This window comes from Mercenaria mercenaria, chromosome 3 (genome assembly GCF_021730395.1).
Source record: "Mercenaria mercenaria strain notata chromosome 3, MADL_Memer_1, whole genome shotgun sequence".
Lineage (NCBI taxonomy): Eukaryota > Metazoa > Mollusca > Bivalvia > Venerida > Veneridae > Mercenaria > Mercenaria mercenaria.
In genome coordinates, this window is record NC_069363.1 from 74402071 (window position 1) to 74423758 (window position 21688).

Consider the following 21688-nt stretch of genomic DNA (forward strand, 5'->3'; position numbering starts at 1 on the left):
ACTAAATGTCACATATTTGGCCCAATTTTAATTAAACTTGGTCAGAATGTTACCCTCAATAAAATCTTGACTGAATTCGATATTGGGTCATCTGGGGTCAAAAACTAGGTCACCAGGTCAGATCAAGGGGAAAGCTTGTCAACACTGTAGATGTCACAGTTTGGGCCCAGTCATAATAAAACTTAGTCAGAATGTTACCCTCAACAAAATCTTGGACAAGTTTGATATTGGGTCATCCGGGGTTATAAACTAGATCACCAGGTCAAATTAAAGGAAAAGCTTGTTAACACTGTAGAGGCCGCATTTATGACTGTATCTTCATGAAACTTGGTCAGAATGTTAATCTTGTTTATTTATAGGACAGTTTTAAATCTGTGTGTAGGGGGCCAAAAACTAGGTCACTAGGTCATTTCAAAGGATAAGCTTGTTAACACTCTAGAGGCCACATGTATGACTGTATCTTCATGAAATTTAGTCAGAATGTTAATCTTGATGATCTTTAGGTCATGTTCGAATCTGAGTCATGTAGGTTCAAAAACTAGGTCACAGTATCAAATCAAAGGAAAAGCTAGTTTACACTGTAGAGGTCACATTTATGACCATATCTTAATTAAACTTAGTCAGAACATTAAGCTTGATTAGCTATAGGTCAGGTTCAAATCTGGGTCAGGTGGGGTTTAAATCTAGATCACTAGGTCATTTCAAAAGACCATATCTTAATGAAACTTGGTCAGAATGTTAATCTTGATTTTTAGGTCAATAGGTAATGTGAGTGATACAGGTGCTTCATGTATTGTAACCTTATAGTATTGAAGTGTTGAACACTTCTATCTGTTTACACCAGATAAACGATTCGTCTGCATATATTTGGAAGAACTACACAATCGCGCATGGGATTTAACTCTGCATTTTCCTTTTTATTATATCTGAATAAGCGTGGAGAAGGCGGCTTACACCATAGGACTTATCAAGCTGCTGTGAAGAGACAAGGCGTTTACTTAGACGTAGATTTCAATACAGAGTTGGCACAGCCGATGATAACAAAAATTGCATTTACATGGGGTAATACATTCATGTAAGTATGTTTAAGGCGTTCAGTCACACGAAATTCGTATGTATATATCTTTTGATATAATTTATAACATTTCTTGACATAAAGAGTATGAAGGTATATTACGTAGTCGAAAAACAACTAATTATTTGTTTCATTGAAGAAGTAGCCGAAAAAGTTTACCCGCATGTTATTTGCATTGCCTTTTTAGCCCACCATCATCAGATGGTGGGCTATTCAAATCACTCTGCGTCCGTGGTCCGTCGTCCTTCCGTCCGTCCGTCCGTCATTCCGTCCGTCCGTCCTTCCGTTAACAATTTCTCGTTATCGCATCTCCTCAGAAACTACCAGGGGGATTTTGACCAAACTTTGTCAGAATGATGTATTGGTACCCTAGTTGTGTCCCCCTGAAAATCAGGCTGGTTCAACAATTTTTGAATGAGTTATGGCCCTTTGTTTATTTCTATAATTTACATAGATTTATATAGGGAAAAACTTTGAAAATCTTCTTGTCCAAAACCACAGAGCCTAGGGCTTTGATATTTGATATGAAGCATCATCTAGTGGTCCTCTACTAAGATGATTCAAATTATTTCCCTGGGGTCTAATATGGCCCCGCCCCGGGGGTCACATGGTTTATATAGACTTGTATAGGGAAAAACTTTGAAAAACCTCTTGTTCAAAACCACAGGGCCTAGGGCTTTGATATTTTGTATGTGACATCATCTAGTGGTCTTCTACTAAGATTGTTCAAATTATCCCCCTAGGGTCAAATATGGCACCACCCCGGGGGTCACATGGCTTACATAGACTTATATAGGGAAAAAACTTTGAAAATCTTCTTGTCAGTAACCTACCATATTCAAATTTGGACCACATGTATGGTTTTGAGTGGCAAGATGAACCTTGACATGAGTTGACCTTGATTTTGACTTAGTGACCTACTTCCACATTTATGTAGCTACAGCCTTCAAATTTGGACCACATGCATAGTTTTGTGCACTGAAAAAAACTTTGACCTTGACATTGACCTAGTGACCTACTTTCACATTTTTGAAGGTACAGGCTTCAAATTTGGACCACATGCATAGTTTTTGTGTTCTGAAATGAAATTTGACCTTGATTTTGACCTGGTGACCTACTTTCACATTTCTCGAGCTACAGCCTTCAAATTTGGACCACGTGCATAGTTTTGTGTACCGAAACAAACTTTGACCTTTACATTGACCTAGTGACCTACTTTCACATTTTTGAAGGTACAGGCTTCAAATTTGGACCACATGCATAGTTCTGTGTTCCGAAATAAAATTTGACCTTGATTTGAACTACTTTCACATTTCTCGAGCTACAGCCTTCAAATTTGGACCACTTGCATAGTTTTGTGTACCGAAATGAACTTTGACCTTAAGATTGACCTAATAACCCTATTTCACATTTCTTTAGCTACGGGCTTCAAATTTAGACCACATGCATAGGATTGTGTACCGAAAGAAACTTTGACCTTGACATTGAACTAGTGACCTAATTTCACATATTTGAAGGTACAAGCTTTAAATTTGGACCACATGCATAGATTTGTGTTCTGAAGTGTAATTTGACCTTGATTTTGACCTAGTGACCTACTTTCACATTTCTCAAGCTACAGCCTTCAAATTTGGACCACTTGCATAGTTTTGTGTACCGAAATAAACTTTGACCTTAAGATTGACCTAGTGACCTACTTTCAAATTTCTCAAACTACAGCCTTCAAACTTGATGCACATGCATAGTTTTGTGTACAAAGAACTTTGTCCTTGAAATTGATCTAGTGACCTACTTTCACTTTTCTCAAGCTACAGCTTGCGAATTTGGACCACATGCACAGTGTTGTGTACGGAAATGAAATTTGACCTTGAGCTAGTCATTAAGTCTTGAAATTTGAACACTCAAAAATGGCACATTGGTGGGCGCCAAGATCGCTCTGTGATCTCTTGTTTCTGGATTTATTAACTTGTAAAAAGGGATAAGTTCAGGAGAAGCCTTCACGTAAAATTGCCTCCCAAACATAACATGCTTGGTTCAAAATCTGTCGGTAAACACTTGTGCCTCAAAATATTTTTATGCATGAATTTGAATGTATTTAACCGAACTTCAAACGAAAAAGATATATCTGTAATTAAATTAGGTAGAAAGATAAGAGGCCATTTGGTCTGTGAATGACTTCGTCAGCATTCTGTCCGTCATTTCTTCGTCAGTGCGTCTGCCCGTCTGTCAGTAAGATAAAGTGAGTCCTGTGATAACTTACAAAACAGTATTTCATGAAACCTTGCACATAAAATCCCATTTTAAGAGTATGAGTGCCATATCATTTGCCCAACAGAACACACAAAATATTGATCCTGTATTAATTTTGAATGTACATTCTGACGTGGGGTCCTTTGTCGTGCCCGAGGGACCCCCTTGGCCGAGTGGTTAAGGTCGCTGACTTCAGATCACTTGCCCCTCAGCATGTGGGTTGGAGCCTCACTCGGAGCATCGCCTTTTTTATGCGAGGAAGCCATCCAGCTGGATTGCGGAAGGTGGGTGGTTCTACACAGCAGGTACCCGCTCGTGATGGAATAATGCACGGAGGGTGACCTTGAGTTATAGTAATTCTAATACAATCTACATCTAATTAAAAAAACTATTACACTAATAAATTAACTCTGTAACTGTCAGCTGGTTTCTCAGTACCCACTAAGGGGAATGGATTGAAACCTCAGGCACTTGAACACTGCAATCATCTGACATGCACTAAGCTTAAAGCAGGTCCCATAACTCTACTTTGTATTTTAGCTCACCTGCCACGTAGTGACACGGTGAGCTTTTGTAATCGACTTTCCTCCGTCGTCCGTCCGTCCACAAATTCTTCTGAACATGATATAGACCGCATAATATCTCAGTTCCTTTTGAAAACTGGCCAGATCCCATCATGGGTTCCAGCCCTTTAAATGGCCCAAATTAGCTATTTTTGTCTTGTTAACACGATAGAGAGCACTTTTTGCAATCAACTTTAATCAGACTTGCACACAACTTGTATCGGCATAATATCTCGGTTCCTTTCGAAAACTGGCCAGATTCCATCATGGGTTTCAGAGTTATGGTCCCATAAAAGGCCAAAACTTGCTATTTTGGCTTTTGCAGCCATATGGAGAATTCATTTATGGTTTGATTTGATACAAACTTGCAAAATATATTCAACAACAATAAATCTTGGATTCAATGATGTGTCTGTCAGATTCAGAGTTACGGCCCCTGATTGATCCCTGAAAATGCCAAAGTTTGTTAATTTTTATCATGTGAAGACGATAGAAGTGACATTTTATATAGGATTTTAACCACATTTACACACAACTTAAGTCACCATAAGATTTGGTTTCTTTCGAAAACCGGCTAGATTCCATCATTGTTTCTAGAGTTACTGCCCCTGAATCAAAGAAAAAGCCTGTTAATAACCTAGAGGCCCAGTTGTGACCATATCTTCATGAAACTTGGTCAGAATCTTGATGATTAGGCCGAGGTCGAAATTGGATCACATTGGATCAGAATCTAGGTCACCTGGTCAAATCAATGGAGAAGCTTGTTAACACTCTTGAGGCCACATTTATGACCCTATTTTCATTAAACTTGGTCAGAATGTTTATCTTGATGATTCCTAGGCCATGTTTGAAACCGGGTCAGTACGGGTCAAAAACTAGGTCACGCAGTCAATTCTAAGGGAAAGTCATTAACACCATTGTTCATTAGATGTGCATGAAACTTGGTCAGAATGTTTGTTGACCCTAGGGGGTCACATGAACTATCACATGAATTCTTATCTGGGACATGTGAGGTCAAAAACTCGGTCACCAGGTCAAATCAAAGAATAAACTTGTTCACACCCTAGGAGGCACATTTTTGATTCTATCTTCATAAAACATGGTCAGAATGTTTGTTTTTGTGAAGTTTTGGATGATTGTAAATCTGGGTCACGTGGTGTCAAAAACTAGGTCACTTGGTCAAATCAAAGGAAAGCTTGTATACAGTCTAGAGGCCACTTTTTTGCTCCAATTTTCATGCAACATTGTCAAAATATTTGTTTTCATGAAATGTTTGACAAGTTCGAATCTGGGTCATGTGTGATAAAAAACTAGGTCACTAGGTCAAATCAAAGAAAATGCTTGCTTACACTAAACAGGCCACATTTTCATCCAATCTTAATGAAAATTGGTGAGAATATTTGTCTCCTTTAAACCACTCTAGGTAAACATGTTTACACTGTTATGGTGTGTTACTCAGGTGAGCGACCTAGGGCCATCTTGGCCCTCTTGTTTAAAAATTATGCCCCTTTTTAGCCCACCATCATCAGATGGTGGGCTATTCAAATCACTCTGCGTCCGTGGTCCGGCGTCCGTCCGTCCGTCCTTCCGTTAACAATTTCTCGTTATCGCATCTCCTCAGAAACTACCAGGGGGATTTTGACCAAACTTTGTCAGAATGATGTATTGGTACCCTAGTTGTGTCCCCCTGAAAATCAGAATGGTTCAACAAATTTTTAGTAAGTTATGGCCCTTCGTTTATTTCTATAATTTACATAGATTTATATAGGGAAAAACTTTGAAAACCTTCTTGGCCAAAACCACAGAGCCTAGGGCTTTGATATTTGGTATGAAGCATCATCTAGTGGTCCTCTAGCAAGATGATTGAAATTATTTCCCTGGGGTCTAATATGGCCCCGCCCGGGGTCACATGGTTTATATAGACTTATATAGGGAAAAACTTTGAAAAACCTCTTGTCCAAAACCACAGGGCCTAGGGCTTTGATATTTTGTATGTGACATCATCTAGTGGTCTTCTACTAAGATTGTTCAAATTATCCCCCTAGGGTCAAATATGGCCCCACCTCGGGGGTCACATGGTTTACATAGACTTATATAGGGAAAAACTTTGAAAATCTTCTTGTCCAAACCACAAAGCCTAGGGCGTTGATATTGTAATGTAGCATCGCCTGGTGGTTCTCTACCAAGTTTGTTAAAATTATCCCCCTAGGGTCAAATATGGCCCCGCCCTGGGGTCACATGGTTCATATAGACTTATATAGGGAAAAGCTTTTAAAAACTTCTTGTCAATAACCTACAACATTCAAATTTGGACCACATGTATGGTTTTGAGTGGCAAGATGAACCTTGACATGAGTTGACCTTGATTTTGACCTTGTGACCTACTTCCACATTTCTGTAGCTACAACCTTCAAATTTGGACCACATGCATAGTTTTGTGCACTGATATAAACTTTGACCTTGACATTGACCTAGTGACCTACTTTCACATTTTGAAGGTACAGGCTTCAAATTTGGACCACATGCATAATTTCGTGTTCCGAAATGAAATTTGACATTGATTTTGACCCAGTGACCTACTTTCACATTTCTCAAGCTACAGCCTTCAAATTTGGACCACATGCATGGTTTTATGTACCGAAACAAACTTTAACCTTTACATTGACCTAGTGACCTACTTTCACATTTTTGAAGGTACAGGCTTCAAATTTGGACCACATGCATAGTTCTGTATTCCAAAATAAAATTTGACCTTGATTTTGACCTGGTGACCTACTTTCACATTTCTCAAGCTACAGCCTTCAAATTTGGACCACTTGCATAGTTTTGTGTACCGAAATGAACTTTGACCTTAAGATTGACCTAGTGACCTACTTTCACATTTCTGTAGCTACAGGCTTCAAATTTAGACCACATGCATAGTTTTGTGTACCGAAACAAACTTTGACCTTTACATTGACCTAGTGACCTACTTTCACATTTCTCAAGCTACAGCCTTCAAATTTGGACCACTTGCGTAGTTTTGTGTACCGAAATGAACTTTGACCTTAAGATTGACCTAGTGACCTACTTTCACATTTCTGTAGCTACAGGCTTCAAATTTAGACCACATGAATAGGATTGTGTACCAAAACAAACTTTGACCTTTACATTGACCTAGTGACCTACTTTCACATTTTTGAAGGTTCAGGCTTCAATTTTGGACTACATGCATAGATTTGTTTCTGAAGTGAAATTTGACCTTGATTTTGACCTAGTGACCTACTTTCACATTTCTCAAGCTACAGCCTTCAAATTTGGACCACTTGCATAGTTTTGTGTACCGAATTAAACTTTGACCTTAAGATTGATCTAGTGACCTACTTTCACATTTCTCAAGCTACAGCTTTTGAATTTGGACCACATGCACAGTGTTGTGTACGGAAATGAAATTCGACCTTGAGCTAGTCAGTAAGTCTTGAAATTTGGAACACTCAAAAATGGCACATTGGTGGGCGCCAAGATCACTCTGTGATCTCTTGTTTCACTTAGCTGTTTTTGGCTAAGTTTTAGTATGTAAGCTGGTATATCGGTATCCGCTAATGGGAATGGATTGAAACTTCACACACTTGTTAACTGTTATGATCTGACATGCACTGTGCAGGTCCCATAACTCTTACTTTGCATAATTTCAAAATTATGCCCCTTTTTCGACTTAGCAGTTTTTTTGTTAAGTTTTTTCATGTAAGCTGGTATATCAGTATCAACTAATGGAAAAGGATTGAAACTTGACACACCTGTCTTCTGTCATGATATGACATGCAGTGCAAAGGTTCAATAATTCTACCTTGCATTTATACTAAATTATGGTCCCTTTTCAACTTTGTAGTTCTTGCCTTAATTTTTAGCTCACCTGAGCACGAAGTGAGGTGAGGTATTGTAATCACGCTGTGTCCGTCGTCCTATCGTCCGTCCGTGTGTCATGTCGTCCGTCGTCAACATTTGTGTTTAAACGACATCTTCTCCAAAACCACTGCATGGATTTTGATGAAACTTAGCCATGATGTTCCTCCACCAAAGTTATTCAAACGGTTCTGCTTGGTTTCACATAGAGGCTGCCAGAGCTAAAAATAGAGAGAAAAAAACCTTAAACGACATCTCCAAAACCGATTGTCCGATTTTGAAATCGTTTCACACAAATTGTCCTTATGCTACCCTCTACCAAGATTGTTCAAATCATACCGATTTGTTTAAAAACATGGCCGCCAGAGGGCGTGGTCACTTTACCCTTTATATATATTGAGGAAACTTTTCAAATCTTTTTGTATGAAACTGCTTGTCCGATTTAAGAATACTTTTACACAAATGGTCCTTGTGTGACCCTCTACAAAGATTGTTCAAATTATTTTGATTCGTCAAAAAACATGGCCGCCAGAGGGCGTGGCCACTTTTCCCTATATGTATGTATATAGTGAAAACTTTAAAAATCTTGTATAAAACTGCTTGTCCGATTTTAGAATAATTTTACACAAATGGTCCTGGTGTGACATTCTTCCAAGATTGTTCCAATTATTTTGATTTGTCAGAAAACATGGCCGCAGGAGGGCGCGGTCACTTTTCCCTATATGTATATAGTTGAAACTTTAAAAGTCTTTTTTGTGTGAAACTGCTGGCCCGATTTTACGGTAATTTTACATTTTAAGGTAAAAAAATTGCCATGCCCCTGTTTCTGACATGTACTTACTATAGGATTTTATATTAGAAAATTTGAAATTCTTCTTCACTGAATCGTTGATATCTAGAGCCTTGATATTTGGTGTGTGATATCAGATTCGTAATGTCTACCATAAATGTTCAAGTTTTTGCCCTAGGCTCAAAAGTGTTGTGAAATGTATGTAATTTAGGCTTTAGAGTCAACGACCCTCTTGTTCATATAAATAGCGGTTACTATGGCAACATGTAGATAAAAATAACCCAAAATGGACCCTTTTAACATGAGATATACAAAAACTGCTACTGATATAAGCTGATAAGATACTGTGCAATAAGAAACAATGAAGATAATTTCATTTAAAAGTAAAATTGTCAGTTGTCCAATTACATCTTCTGGTAGGGACCTGTTGTTGTTTGGTTATGGTCATTTTCACCTTGGAGAAAGGAACTCTACTACACTGCACTACACTGCTCAGAAACAAGGGTTTTCTTATTCCCGACTGTAATTATCGTGCGAAATAAACAGAACAAAGCAGTTTTGGTTATTATGCCCCTCTTCGAAGAAGGAGGGGTATATTGTTTTGCAGATGTCGGTCGGTCGGTCGGTATGTAGACCAATCAGTTTCCGGATGATAACTCAAGAACGCTTGGGCCTAGGATCATGAAAGTGGATAGGGTGGTTTTGGTCATAACCAGCCGATGACCCCTATTGATTTTGAGATCAGTAGGTCAGAGGTCAAGGTCACAGTGACCAAGAACAGGTAAACAGTTTCCGGATGAGAACTCAAGAACGCTTGGACTCGGATCATGAAAGTTGATAGGTTTGTTGGTCATGACCAGCAGACGATCCCTATTGATTTTGAGATCAGTAGGTAAAAGGTTAAGGTCACAGTGACCCAGAACAGTTAAACGGTTTCCAGATGATAACTAAAGAACGCTTGGGCCTAAGATTATGGAAGTTGATTGGGAGGTTGACCATGACCTGCAGATGACACCTATTGACTTTGAGGTCAGTAGGTCAAAGGTTAAGGACACAGAGGCCTGGAACAGTAAAACCTTTCCAGACGATATATTGAGAACATTTGGGCTTAGGATCACGAATCTTAATAGGGAGGTTGATCATGATCAACAGATTACCCCTATTGATTTTGGGTCATTTTTTGTTCTACAAGCTCTTGTTACTAGGGATATTACTGTGATTTAACAGTTACTTTAGATATGGGTATAATTATAAAGGCGTGACATTTCTTGTGCATTCCATAGCTCTTCCATCCATCAAGGGATTTAAATATTACTTTGCATAATTATTCCCGACAACACAACATGTTATGTGAAAGACTCAGACCCTTAGTTCAGTTGTCGAAGTCTCAACTTGAGAAGTTTAAAAGTGAACTAGGTCGAAGCGCCATACGCTAAACTATGAGATGGACTGGCGTTGTATTTTTAGCTCACCTGTCACATAGTGACAAGGTGAGCTTTTGTGATCACCCTTCGTCCGTCGTCAGTCCGTCCTTCGGTCCGTCAACAATTTCTTCTCTGCACGATAGTGGTTTCATTTATGATTCTATTTTAACCAAACTTGCACACAACTTGTATCGCCTTCGGATCTCGGTTCTTTTATTGAACTGGCCAGTTCCTATATGGGGTTCCAGAGTTATGGCCCCTGAAAGGGCCAAAATGAGCTATTTTGACCTTGTCTGCACAATAGCAGCTTTATTTATAATTTGAGTTTTACCAAACTGGTACACAACTTGTATCACCATAAGATCTTGGTTCCTTTCTTGAACTGGCGAGATTCCGTTATGGGTTCAAGAGTTATGGCCCCTGAAAGGGCCAGAATTAGCTATTTTGACGTTGTCTGCACAATAGCAGCTTCATTTATGATTTGATTTTAACCAAACTTGCACACAACTTGTATCACCATAAGATCTTGGTTCCTTTCTTGAACTGGCGAGATTCCTTTATGGGTGCCAGAGTTATGGCCCCTAAAAGGGCCAGAATTAGCTATTTTGACCTTGTCTGCACAATAGCAGCTTCATTTATGATTTGAATTTAAGCAAACTTGCACAAAACTTGTGTCACCATAAGATCTCGGTTGCTTTTTTAAACCGGCCGGATTCCGTTATGGGTTCCAGAGTTATGGCCCCTGAAAGGGCTAAAATTAGCTATTTTGACCTTGTCTGCACAATAGCAACTTCATTTATGATTTGATTTTAACCAAACTTGCACACAACTTGTATCACCACAAGATCTTGGTTCCTTTCTCGAAATGGCCAGATTCCGTCATGGGTTCCAGAGGTATGGCCTCTTAAAGGTCCAAAATTGGCTATTTCGGCTTTTGCAGCCATATAGAGACTTCATTTATGGCCTTATTTGATACAAACTTCCAAAATATCTTCAACAACAATAAGTCTTGGATTCCATGACAAATCAGATCCAGTCGTAGATTCCAGAGTTATTTTATATCTGATTACCTCCCCTGATTGTAGTCAAAATGGATTTATATCAGTAAGTCCTTATAGGACTTATTTGAAATTTCATTATTGTCATTAGTTGGACTGAGACAATCAGGGTAGATAACTATGGACTGATTTTATGTCAAATTACCTCCCTTCATTTCAAATTAAAATGGGATATCTCGGTAACTAATGAAGATACTGATCTGAAATTTCATTTATGTCAACAGATTTATTTGGCAGATCCTTCTTTTGTTCACTTACAATAATTTTCTTTTTAATTACTTCCCTTTTACGTTAATATAAATAGCTTATTTTAGTAACTTTTTATTATTGGCCGTAGGGAAAAACCGAGAGCACTTTTCTGTGGTACAACATGGATGGTACCTCCAATTTTAGGTGTATTTTGACATATCTGTACCTTGTAAGAATTTTTTTTCTTTTTGGTTAAATTTCTTTCCGTTGTTGTTCCTGTCCTTTGGACTTAGATATTTTTCTGACGACCTTCTTGTCCTCAAGTGCAATGATAACAGGTGAGCGATATAGGGCCATCATGGCCCTCTTGTTGTATATTTGTTTTAACCAAATATATTATTTATTGCAACTTCACTTAATCAATGGATTTGATTTAAACCTGAAAATGTTAATACACATCCTTTGATTCAGGGTCCATAAGGGTAGAAGAGTTCCTGGATTTAAATCCTCTTATTCTTAGAATTACTTGTGTTACCACTCTGTTTAGTATTCTTAAAGGATTTAAAACTTAAAGTATTTGTCATATATCAACTTCCACAAATATGACACAATGTCCATAAATCTGACATCAATATTTCATAAATTACGTCCTTTCCAAACTAATTTTGATGTCAGCATTTGTTGTATACTGGCGTTATTTCTTTTATTGCAAAATGAATTTGATTCAGACTGAAGAAAGCTGTTTAGCGTCATCATAACGTCATATGACAAAAAGTCTATCAATGTGGCAAAAAACGTTTTTTTTTAGAATTGCCGGTTTATGTTTTGATGCTCTTTCACTTAATCTCTCTTGTTACTGACCTAAATTGGTTAAATTAAGATAGTTGTTCAGCATCACCCCTACATGATAAATGACAAGGTCCATGAGGTGTAGATTTGCATCACATTTATGTTTTGTAGAAGGGACGAAGGTTGGTACAGCAATAGCCAACCTTTGTCCACAGTTTTCTGAATTTGCATCATGTAAATTAAGAAATTTCAAACACGAAATGTCTTGTTTCCTCTGACAGTTTTGCAAGGTTATTCGTCACTCCATTGATAGTCCTAGTTCCCTAAGGTGTGCACAGATCTTTGGAACACGGGTCATGAGTTCGATCGTCGGGCGACGTGACGATTTGATAATAGACATTGTATCTGAAATCTTTCCTCCTCTGACTCCGATTAACAAGAGAAAGCTTGTGGAGAACAGGCTTGTTCTAGTTTAGAATCCAGGAACACTTGTTAGGTTAACTGTCCGCTGTTATAAAACTGAAAGACTTGTGAAAAACAACGTAAACCCAAATTTAAAAAAAAAAAAAAAAAAAAAAAAAACTTAACGAACGTGCTTAAACAGTTGGAATTGCAGTGTGTATATACCAAAAATATTTTTGAATTAAGTAATTCCCCTCTAACTGATATACGTACACATATTTTCCTTTTTGCACGGAGCCGGCTGTGTCCAAAATGGCTTTTGTTGTAGATATTGGAAGGTACTTGTGTTTTATCATTACCGGTTAAAATGGGTCCGATAGCCTAGTGGTAGAGCGTCCGCTTCGAAAGCGGGAGGTCGTGGGTTCGATCCCCGGCCGCGTCATACCAAAGACGTAAGAAATGATACCAGTACCTCCCTTGCTTGGCGCTCAGCATTATAAAGGAAACTGGCCTCTTCTCTCATACCCTCGTGGCGATGGATTCCATCAGGAATGAGGTGTCGAGAGAGATTCATATAAGGTTTAAAACTTCCTTCCAATCGACCTAAAATAAATTCTGTATAAACTAAAATGGGTCATAAGTAGATGTGAAAATCGTGCACCTTTAGAATGAACTTATCTTAATAACTTCATGAAGAACTCAGAGATATTGCAAAACTTGAATTATCGTAACAGTTTAAGAAATACATACCCAGATATGAAGATAGCGGTTCGCACATGCCCTTTTGTCGTATCTGATAGCGGTTCGCACATGCCCTTTTGTCGTATCTATCTACATTACATTGAGCTTTTCTTAAAAATAATGGAATTTTGTTATCCACTTAGAGGACCGTAATAAATATATCCTATTTAAAGGATTGCTTACTACTTTAAAACTTTTCTACACTTGTATAGTTATTACTCTCTGCATTTGGATCTTCCGGTCTGTAACTGGTGCCTACACACTAATACATTGGTATTTTTTCCAATTTAGGGCTGTCAATGGGTCAGTATGGAAAGCACTGGATGAATTCAAGAACGTTATTTTACAAGAGAGAAAGCAGTTTTTGGATGAGCTTTTACTCGATTTCGGTATTCCAGAGAAAGCCTCCAAAGCCTTTCGAGAAGTACAGGATCGTCATGCGTCCATTAAGGTAAACCTTGTTCCGATGCCAGGAGTTTTTACGATTTCTTATGTTTTATATTTACTTCTTCCCGATTGAAGGAGTATGCAAATAAATTTCGTCTGATCTGTTTGTCTGTCACATGTTTCGTTTCTGCATGATAACTCCTCCCGCATTAGAGATGCTCCTGGTTATGAGTTTCATTCAATTTGTTTAAAGATGGTTATATTCACCAACGAAGTGGTCTCCCTTTACAGCGAAGATACCTCTGTCTTGACAAACACTTAAAAAGACTTTTCTTACTTTTTGTTCCAATTTTTCAAAATATTGATATTGATGACCGGTTATCATATCTTCAGTAATAACATATTTATCTCCACTTCCATTATCTGTTTTTAATATTTCAGTTGTGCTAGATAACGATTATGGCAGCCATTTTTTGCGTCCAGTCTGTATCAGGAATATGTATCAATTTTACTATTGCAATTATGTGCGTAATTGTAGATAAGTGGTACCATAAAGGACATACAAGACGTGGTATCCATTGATCATCGCGCCATTCATGGGATAGCCGCACCGTATATACAGTCATGTCTTTCTGATGTGTACAAAGAGTGCGCTGAAATTAAAGGAAAAGGAATGTTAGAAAGAGTGAAATCGAAACTAACTGCAGGAATCGATGAAAAGCGAAGGGCTATGTTTGAGCAGATTGCAGATGGCATGACCAATGAACTGCATGCAATAAAGGTATATTTACCAAAGAGCGGTAATGACTCCATTGTGCAATCTCCACAGCGCATACTTCAGATTTCACTTTTAAAAATGAAATAATAATAACATTCATACTCGCAATCTATTACGTCACACGTAGTAGCTAACACTTTAAGACCCCCTGCAACATAGTGACATACTTTTTCCTCCCACATGAACTTCGTGAAAATCATTAAGATAATATAGCTGTACTACAAGGTGACAAATGGACAATTTATGCTATCCCAGAATTAATGTCTTTACAATTTCAACTCGGCACCAGATAAGATTATATAAAAAAATAAGTTTCATGTAATACAGTCATTTGAGCTCACCTGAGCCAAAGGCTCATGGTGAGCTCTTGTGACGGCTCATTGTCCGTCGTGCGTCGTGTGTCGTGCGTCCGTCAACATTTTCTAAAACAGTCTTGTTGAAAACCACTGGACAGAATTACAGCAAACTTTACAGTAATGATCCTTTGGTGGTCCCCGTTCAAAATTATTCAAAGAAAATCCCATGCAGAACTCTGGTTGCCATGGCAACCGAAAGGAAAAACTTAAAAAATCTTCTTGTCCAAAACCGCAAGACTTAGAGCCTTGATATTATGAATGTGACATCACCTTATGGTCTTCAAATATAGTGTGCCCCTGGGGTGAAGAGAGGCCCTGCCCGGGGGTCACAAGTTTTACATAGACTTATATAGGAAAAAGCTTTGAAAATCTTCTTGTCTAAAATCACGAAACCTAGACCTCTGATATTTGTTATGAAGCATTGTCTTGTGGTCCTCTACCAAAATTGTTCAAATTATTACCCAGGGGTGAAAAGATTCCTAGGGGGCCTCAAGTTTTACATAGACTTGTATAGGAAAAAACTTTAAAAATCTTCTTGTCTGAAACTACAAGACCTAGGCCTTTGATATTTTGTATGTAGCATTGCCTTGTGGTCCTCTATGAGGAGTGTTCAAATTGTGCTCCTGGCGAGAAAGAGGCCCCGCATCGGGGGATCCAAGTTTTACATAAACTTATATCGGAAAAAAATTTAAAAATCGTCTTGTCTGAAACTGCAAGGCATAGGCTTTTGATATTTGGTGTGTTGCATTGCCTTGTGGTCTTCTACCATAATTGTTCAAATTATTACCCTGGGGTGAAAATAGGCCCTGTCACAGGGGTCCCAAGTTTAACATAGACTTATGAAGGGAAAAAAATATCTACTTGTCTGAAAGTTCAAGGCCTAGGTCTTTGATATTTTGTATGTATTATTGCCTATAAATGGACCTCTAACAGGATTGTTCAAATTATGCCCCTGGGGTGAAAAGAGGCCCCACGCTGGTGGTCACTTGTTATATGAATTATATTGGAAAAAATACTTGAAAAATTATCAGATCATATTTCCTAGACTGTTTAATCTTATTTACCTGATGTACACAAGTGATTACGTGTCATCTTACTGTGACCTTGACCTACTGACCTACTTTCTTGTTTTTGGAGATACAGCCTTGAAATTTGGATGGCATGTACAGTTTTGCATATAGATCTTAAAACTGACTTTCAGTTACCATAAGTGTGACCGACTGACCTACTCTGTAATATTTAAGCATCAGTTTGCCATTTGAAACATGTGGCTCATATTACTTAGGAGAGCGATTTAGGGTCATTATGACCCTCTTGTTTAATAAATGTGTATATTTCTCTTTAGCATTCGTAAATTGTTAACATTCCTCTTGCTTTTCATTACACAGAATAAAATAATTGACCAGTTGACACAGAAGAGTAACGACCTAATTAAAGACTTAAATAGCGCATTAGAGCCACTCTGGGATGACAATACCATACTAAGAAGGCATTTCAGCCAAGGTATGTTAATTTCTAGCACATTTAATATGCACGTCTTTTCTAAAATAATAACCTATTCATAATCAAGCCGTGTTATATTTCGATACAATACGCAAAAGCTTCTGACAAAATGTACTTTGTTAGACTACGATGACATTTCAATTTGACCACTAGTTTACTAGAATGAAAGTCGCACCACGGACCGAAACCTCCTTATTTGAGCGCCTTTCAGGTGTATGTATGCTGGGCAGTTTATTCTGTTTATGCTTTTTTTGTGAAATACTGTATTTATCATTGCAGTAACATTGTTATTTTCAGTGGTTCATAGAGTCAAAAAACATTTTTCATACTTTTCACCGGTACGGAACTACACTGCGAGAGTATTTGTATTATGAATAATCGGAAATTCTTTGCAATACATAACTCAGTAAATATATAGACGTACACAAATACTTTCAGAATCATAAAGATATACGTTGCAACCTTATAAAATGTAACAAAATCTTGAAACGTCAATATTTGACAGCATTTGTACGTAGATATCGTGACATCATGAAATCGTGATGTCATGATGCGATGTACTGGATGTTGCGCGGGTAAAGTTGATATAGAATTTGGTTAGAACCATTGGAAATACATAAAATAAAAAAATATGTTTGTTTTAGTTTAACATTGATATATAATACACTCGTAAACACCATAGTTTACATTTTACTCCAAGCTTCTCCACTAGTAAAATCATTGCATTATACATCTAGTGATATATAATTCAATCGTACACTGAAACAAATAAATATCTTCTAATAAGTGTGTAATCCCTTAAAATATTTTAGAGATAGTACCTAAGTTTTTCAAATCATAGGTTTGAAGTTAAAAAGCTTTGAAATGAAGACAAATGTCCATATATTTCTCAATAACAGAAATATAGACAATATTTTAACCAGAAGTGCGGAGTTATGAGCATTTAATATTTTCATGATAACGAAAATTTTGTGATCAAGGACATGTAACTCTTCTTGAACATGGAGAGCATAAACATCAAAGGGACATAATATAGTCAATATTTTCTAATTGGGTGCATTTGATTTAACATTCAACTTTGATCTTGATTGCTAAATACTGATCCATGATACTGTGTGCTAAAAATTTAGAACATCTGGAACAGTCTATTAACAGAAAAACTATGCTTTAGCAGAATCTAAATAGTTAAGCTCTAACTGGGACTCGAACCCAGGACCTCTCACACCTAAGGCAGACACTCTACCACTGCCCTATAACAGCAGTAGCTAATAGCTATGCAGTTTAATTGCTGGATTACATTGCGTGAACTGGAACAATAATCGGTTAACTCCGGATTATCGGCGTATTCGCTTTGTTACCTAACGGCATTTTTTGTGTAAAGAAAAAATATAATCTAATGCTGCCAACGTCATAATTGGTCAAATCTGCCCAAATTTCTCTGACGTGTTGTTCAGAGTATGAACTTACTAACTGGCAGTACCAGTGAAATATTACTTACACTGAATATTTTATATTTGCCCTTTTTGCAGCTGCCGAACGGCAAAGACGATAAGATTTGTCCAAATATAAGTAATTATTTTACCAGTTTTGAGAGAATTTCAATTAATAGGAAATTACAGTTACAAACTAAATACCTTTCTGCAACACATAGAGTCATTAGCATTCACTGTCAATCAGTATTATGACTAAGATCGACTGTCATTCATTCATTTCAAAGTTTCATAGACAGAGTCCGTTGTTTACATTTTTATCGTAACCGGTGCACTTGTAAAAATCACTTTAGTTTGAAAAATCAAAGTATGCGAAGAGCTATGGTACGGTCTCTATATAATATTTATAAAATTAATATATATGAACCTTTTCATTGCATGAACATATTTTAAAATATTGACACAATGCTTAAATAAAAACAAATAAGTCAGTGTTTGCTATATTTGCTCTGTAACACCATAAGGGTTACCAAATATTTTTTGTCTTTCGAAAGAAATGTTTGGACTAGAAAAGGGCAAGCCATAACTCTACCAAAATTATACTACAAAAAGCTGCAAAACTGGCGTTGTCCAAATGGTAAACAGAACTTTTCTAAAAAAGTCTAAGCTAACTAAGCTATGAAAAATAAAACAATATTGTGTTTCAGTTCTTTTCTGCAGGAGGCTAAACTACAGTGCACTTAACAAAGTTTTGAAGCCCAACTGTTTATTCAGAAGATAATTTGAATAGCATCTAACTTTTTCCGTGGGATTATATTTCATTGACTGACGCAAGCTAAAATTCTACGAAAATTTGTATCCATAAATAATAATGACATTACAGTGTGTTAGTTACAAACCTTGAAAAAAGGTTATTTGCACCTGATGAGGACTCTGTAGTTCCGAACCTTCTTTGCGATCTAACTGTTACAGAAAAAAAAGCTATATCAAAATACAAGCATAGTAGACAATATTTGGTAATTTGAAGGACTTACATGAGGGAATCAATTTCCAAGCTTTGTGATAAATTGAAACTATCATGATAGAATCAAACTGTTGTTGGGACCTTCACTGCCGAGTGTTTAAGTTCGCTGAATTTCAGGCACTTACCCCTCACCTTTGTGGGTTTCTGTCCTACTCCGGTCATCGTGTAATGAAGCTATGTAAAAGGCTCGGCACAAACCATTAAGACGGGGAAGTTGCCAGGGATAAGGTTTCCGTGACAAAACAAACAAACTTTTTTTTTTTTTTTTTTTTTTTTTTTGAGGCCCCAATGGGTGACCCCGTTTATTCTCCCCGTCACATGGTTACACATGGGTCGGGGAACCATCCCATGCTAACCTTACAAATACATACATACAAATGAGTTAAATGTAGGATATAAGAAAAACATAGGAAAAAAAGATTCCGTAATGACAATGTTCAGAGGAGATAACTATACAATTATGTTTATGGTCTGAGGCATCAACACATAGTACAAGATAAACAGACACTACAAATATATAAGTATATATAAATAGCCATATTCACGTACAGAAACGCAATTCATTATAATGGTATTTATAAAAATTATATCTATTTACAATTATTGACCAATTAGCTTTTGTATAAGTGACCAGTGAGCTTTAATTTTCCAAGCTTTATCTGTTTCGCTATTAATTGAAGAGGCAAACTTTAAACTATTTCTTAACCCTTGCAGCGATGGAATTGTTTCTTTTCTTTTACACAAAAAGATATATCTTTTTATTTCTAGACTCAAAATGTTAAAAGTTTCTTCTTGGTTTTTAGTATATCCTAAAATAAAAGACTTATTATCTACGTAAAATTTTACATCAAAGCGTTTAATTATATTCGTTATATCTCCAAGTAATGATTGTATATAAGTACACTCCAAGAACAAATGAAGCAAAGTTTCTTTTTTCTAGTTTGCAAAAAGAACATAATTCTGTTGTGGATATCTTCATTTTATACAACAGAACATTTGTTCCTAAAATTCGATGAACAATTCTTGTTTGCAGCCATTGTAAGTAGGAATCATTACTTATTTTAAAAACCCAGCCATGAATTTCTTCCCATTCTGAATTATGAATTTCAAAAATATTCATCCATTTATCATGACAAGTAGGAATGTCTCTGTTTCTAACAAGAATATTGTATATATGATTTGTTCCTTTCTTAGAGGATAAGATAGGTTTTAAATACAGTGGTATAAAAGGAAATTCACATTCAATATTTGCATCGCTTTCATTTGATTTTTCCGTTTTCATTAGTTTATTTAAGATATTTCGAATTGCTGCAAATACAAGGAAATTGATATTTGTACCAGATTTTCTTTCAAGTTCTACTCGATCAATTATACTGCCATCTGTATTCATTATATCTTTCACGAACCTTATTCCTCTTTGATAAAGATATTTCATGAAAACAGGTTTCTTATCGATTTGAATCAAATGGTTATAAAACAGTGGCGAATCTAGAATTTTATTCATTGTGTCAGTTGGAAAAACATCAATGAAATGAGAGTACGAGCACAGAATATCTTTCCAGAAAGGGTTTTTAATTTGTTTTACTAATATATTAACGTAGTCTTTTCCAAAATTAAACAATTTTTCAAAATGTACAATATTATTTGTTAGACTATAACATTTATTTGATTGAACTGTCACGTAACCACGTTAATTTTAAACTTTTCATATAAGATACAATATCAACCATTTTAAGACCACACTCGGCATAACTTTTAACTAAAACTGAACTTTTTATTTTTGGTGGGCCTTGCCAAAGAAATTCATAGAATAAGGTCTGAATTTGCTGCAACATCTGTGCTGAAGGATTTGGTAAGGATGTAAAAAGATGCGTTAATAACGGTAAAAGAAGGGATTTTATTACTGTTATTTGACCTATTTGAGTAAGTTGTCGTTTCTTCCAGTATGAAATGCTGCTCTTTATTTTGTCAATTTTCTCTTTGAAATTAATTTCAATCATTTTTACTAAGTCTATATGAAATGTAAGTCCAAGAAGTTTAAACGCATGTGTATTCCAATTCAATTTCCATTTTGTTTTAATTGATCTTGTAGTATACTTGAGAGATCCTAATCAAACAACATGTGTTTTTTCAAAATTAACTTTAAGTTTTTAACCCTGAATATTTTGCGAATTCATTCAAAATGTTTAAAGTAGAGTTTAATGATTTATCTGTTCCATCAAGGAGTATAGAGGTATCATCAGCAAACTGACTTATTTTATATTCAACGCCATCTATAACAATACTTTTTATGTCTTTATTATTTCGAATTTTATGTGCTAAGATCTCTGCGCATAATATAAAGATGTAGGGGCTTATGGGGTCTCCTTGACGACAACCACGTTCAATCCTAAAGAAATCAGACAGAAAACCATTTAACTGCACGGAAGTTTGCGTATCTGTATAAAACAATGAAATCCATTTTCTGAACATAGGACCAAACTTAAAGAAATCAAGAGTGTTATTAATAAAATCAAACGATAAGGTATCAAACGCCTTCTCAAAATCAATCATCATTAAAAGACCTGGTATATTATATTTTTCAGTAAAATGCATAATGTCATATATTAGACGTGTATTTTCGCCTATAAACCTTCCTTTAATAAATCCCGTTTGATCTGTATTTATAAGAATATCTAGTACCGATTATAACCGTTTTGCTAAAGATCCTGAAGCTAATTTATAAACAGTGTTTAGTAAAGTTATAGGTCTCCAGTTTTTTAAGTACTGTTTAGGTTTATCTCCTTTAGGTATACAAATAATAATGCCTTGTTTTTGTGTAGTTGACAATTCACCTTTCATAAATGCATAGTTAATAGCTCTTACAACAAAATGTCCAACTTGCTTCCAAAAAACTTTAAAGAAATTTGTAGTAAATCCATCTGACCCCGGACTTTTATCATTTTTCATATTTTTTAAAGTTTCAGAAACCTCAGTATAAGAGAGAAAACCTTCTAAACTATTTGCTTGTGCATCGTTTAATTTAGGTATATTTACACCGGTTAGAT

The 21688-nt window shown here is 36.4% G+C and overlaps 1 protein-coding gene across 1 annotated transcript in view; it reads left to right on the forward strand.

Annotated features, from left to right (window-relative positions):
* The window catches only part of LOC123524239 (uncharacterized), a 51710-nt gene that overhangs the window by 22762 nt on the left and 7260 nt on the right, over positions 1-21688 (forward strand). Inside the window, exons 7-10 of the mRNA XM_053538909.1 lie at positions 936-1075; positions 13455-13614; positions 14089-14331; positions 16073-16187. Coding sequence (XP_053394884.1) covers positions 936-1075; positions 13455-13614; positions 14089-14331; positions 16073-16187 — 658 coding nt within the window. The remainder of the gene's footprint in view (positions 1-935; positions 1076-13454; positions 13615-14088; positions 14332-16072; positions 16188-21688) is intronic.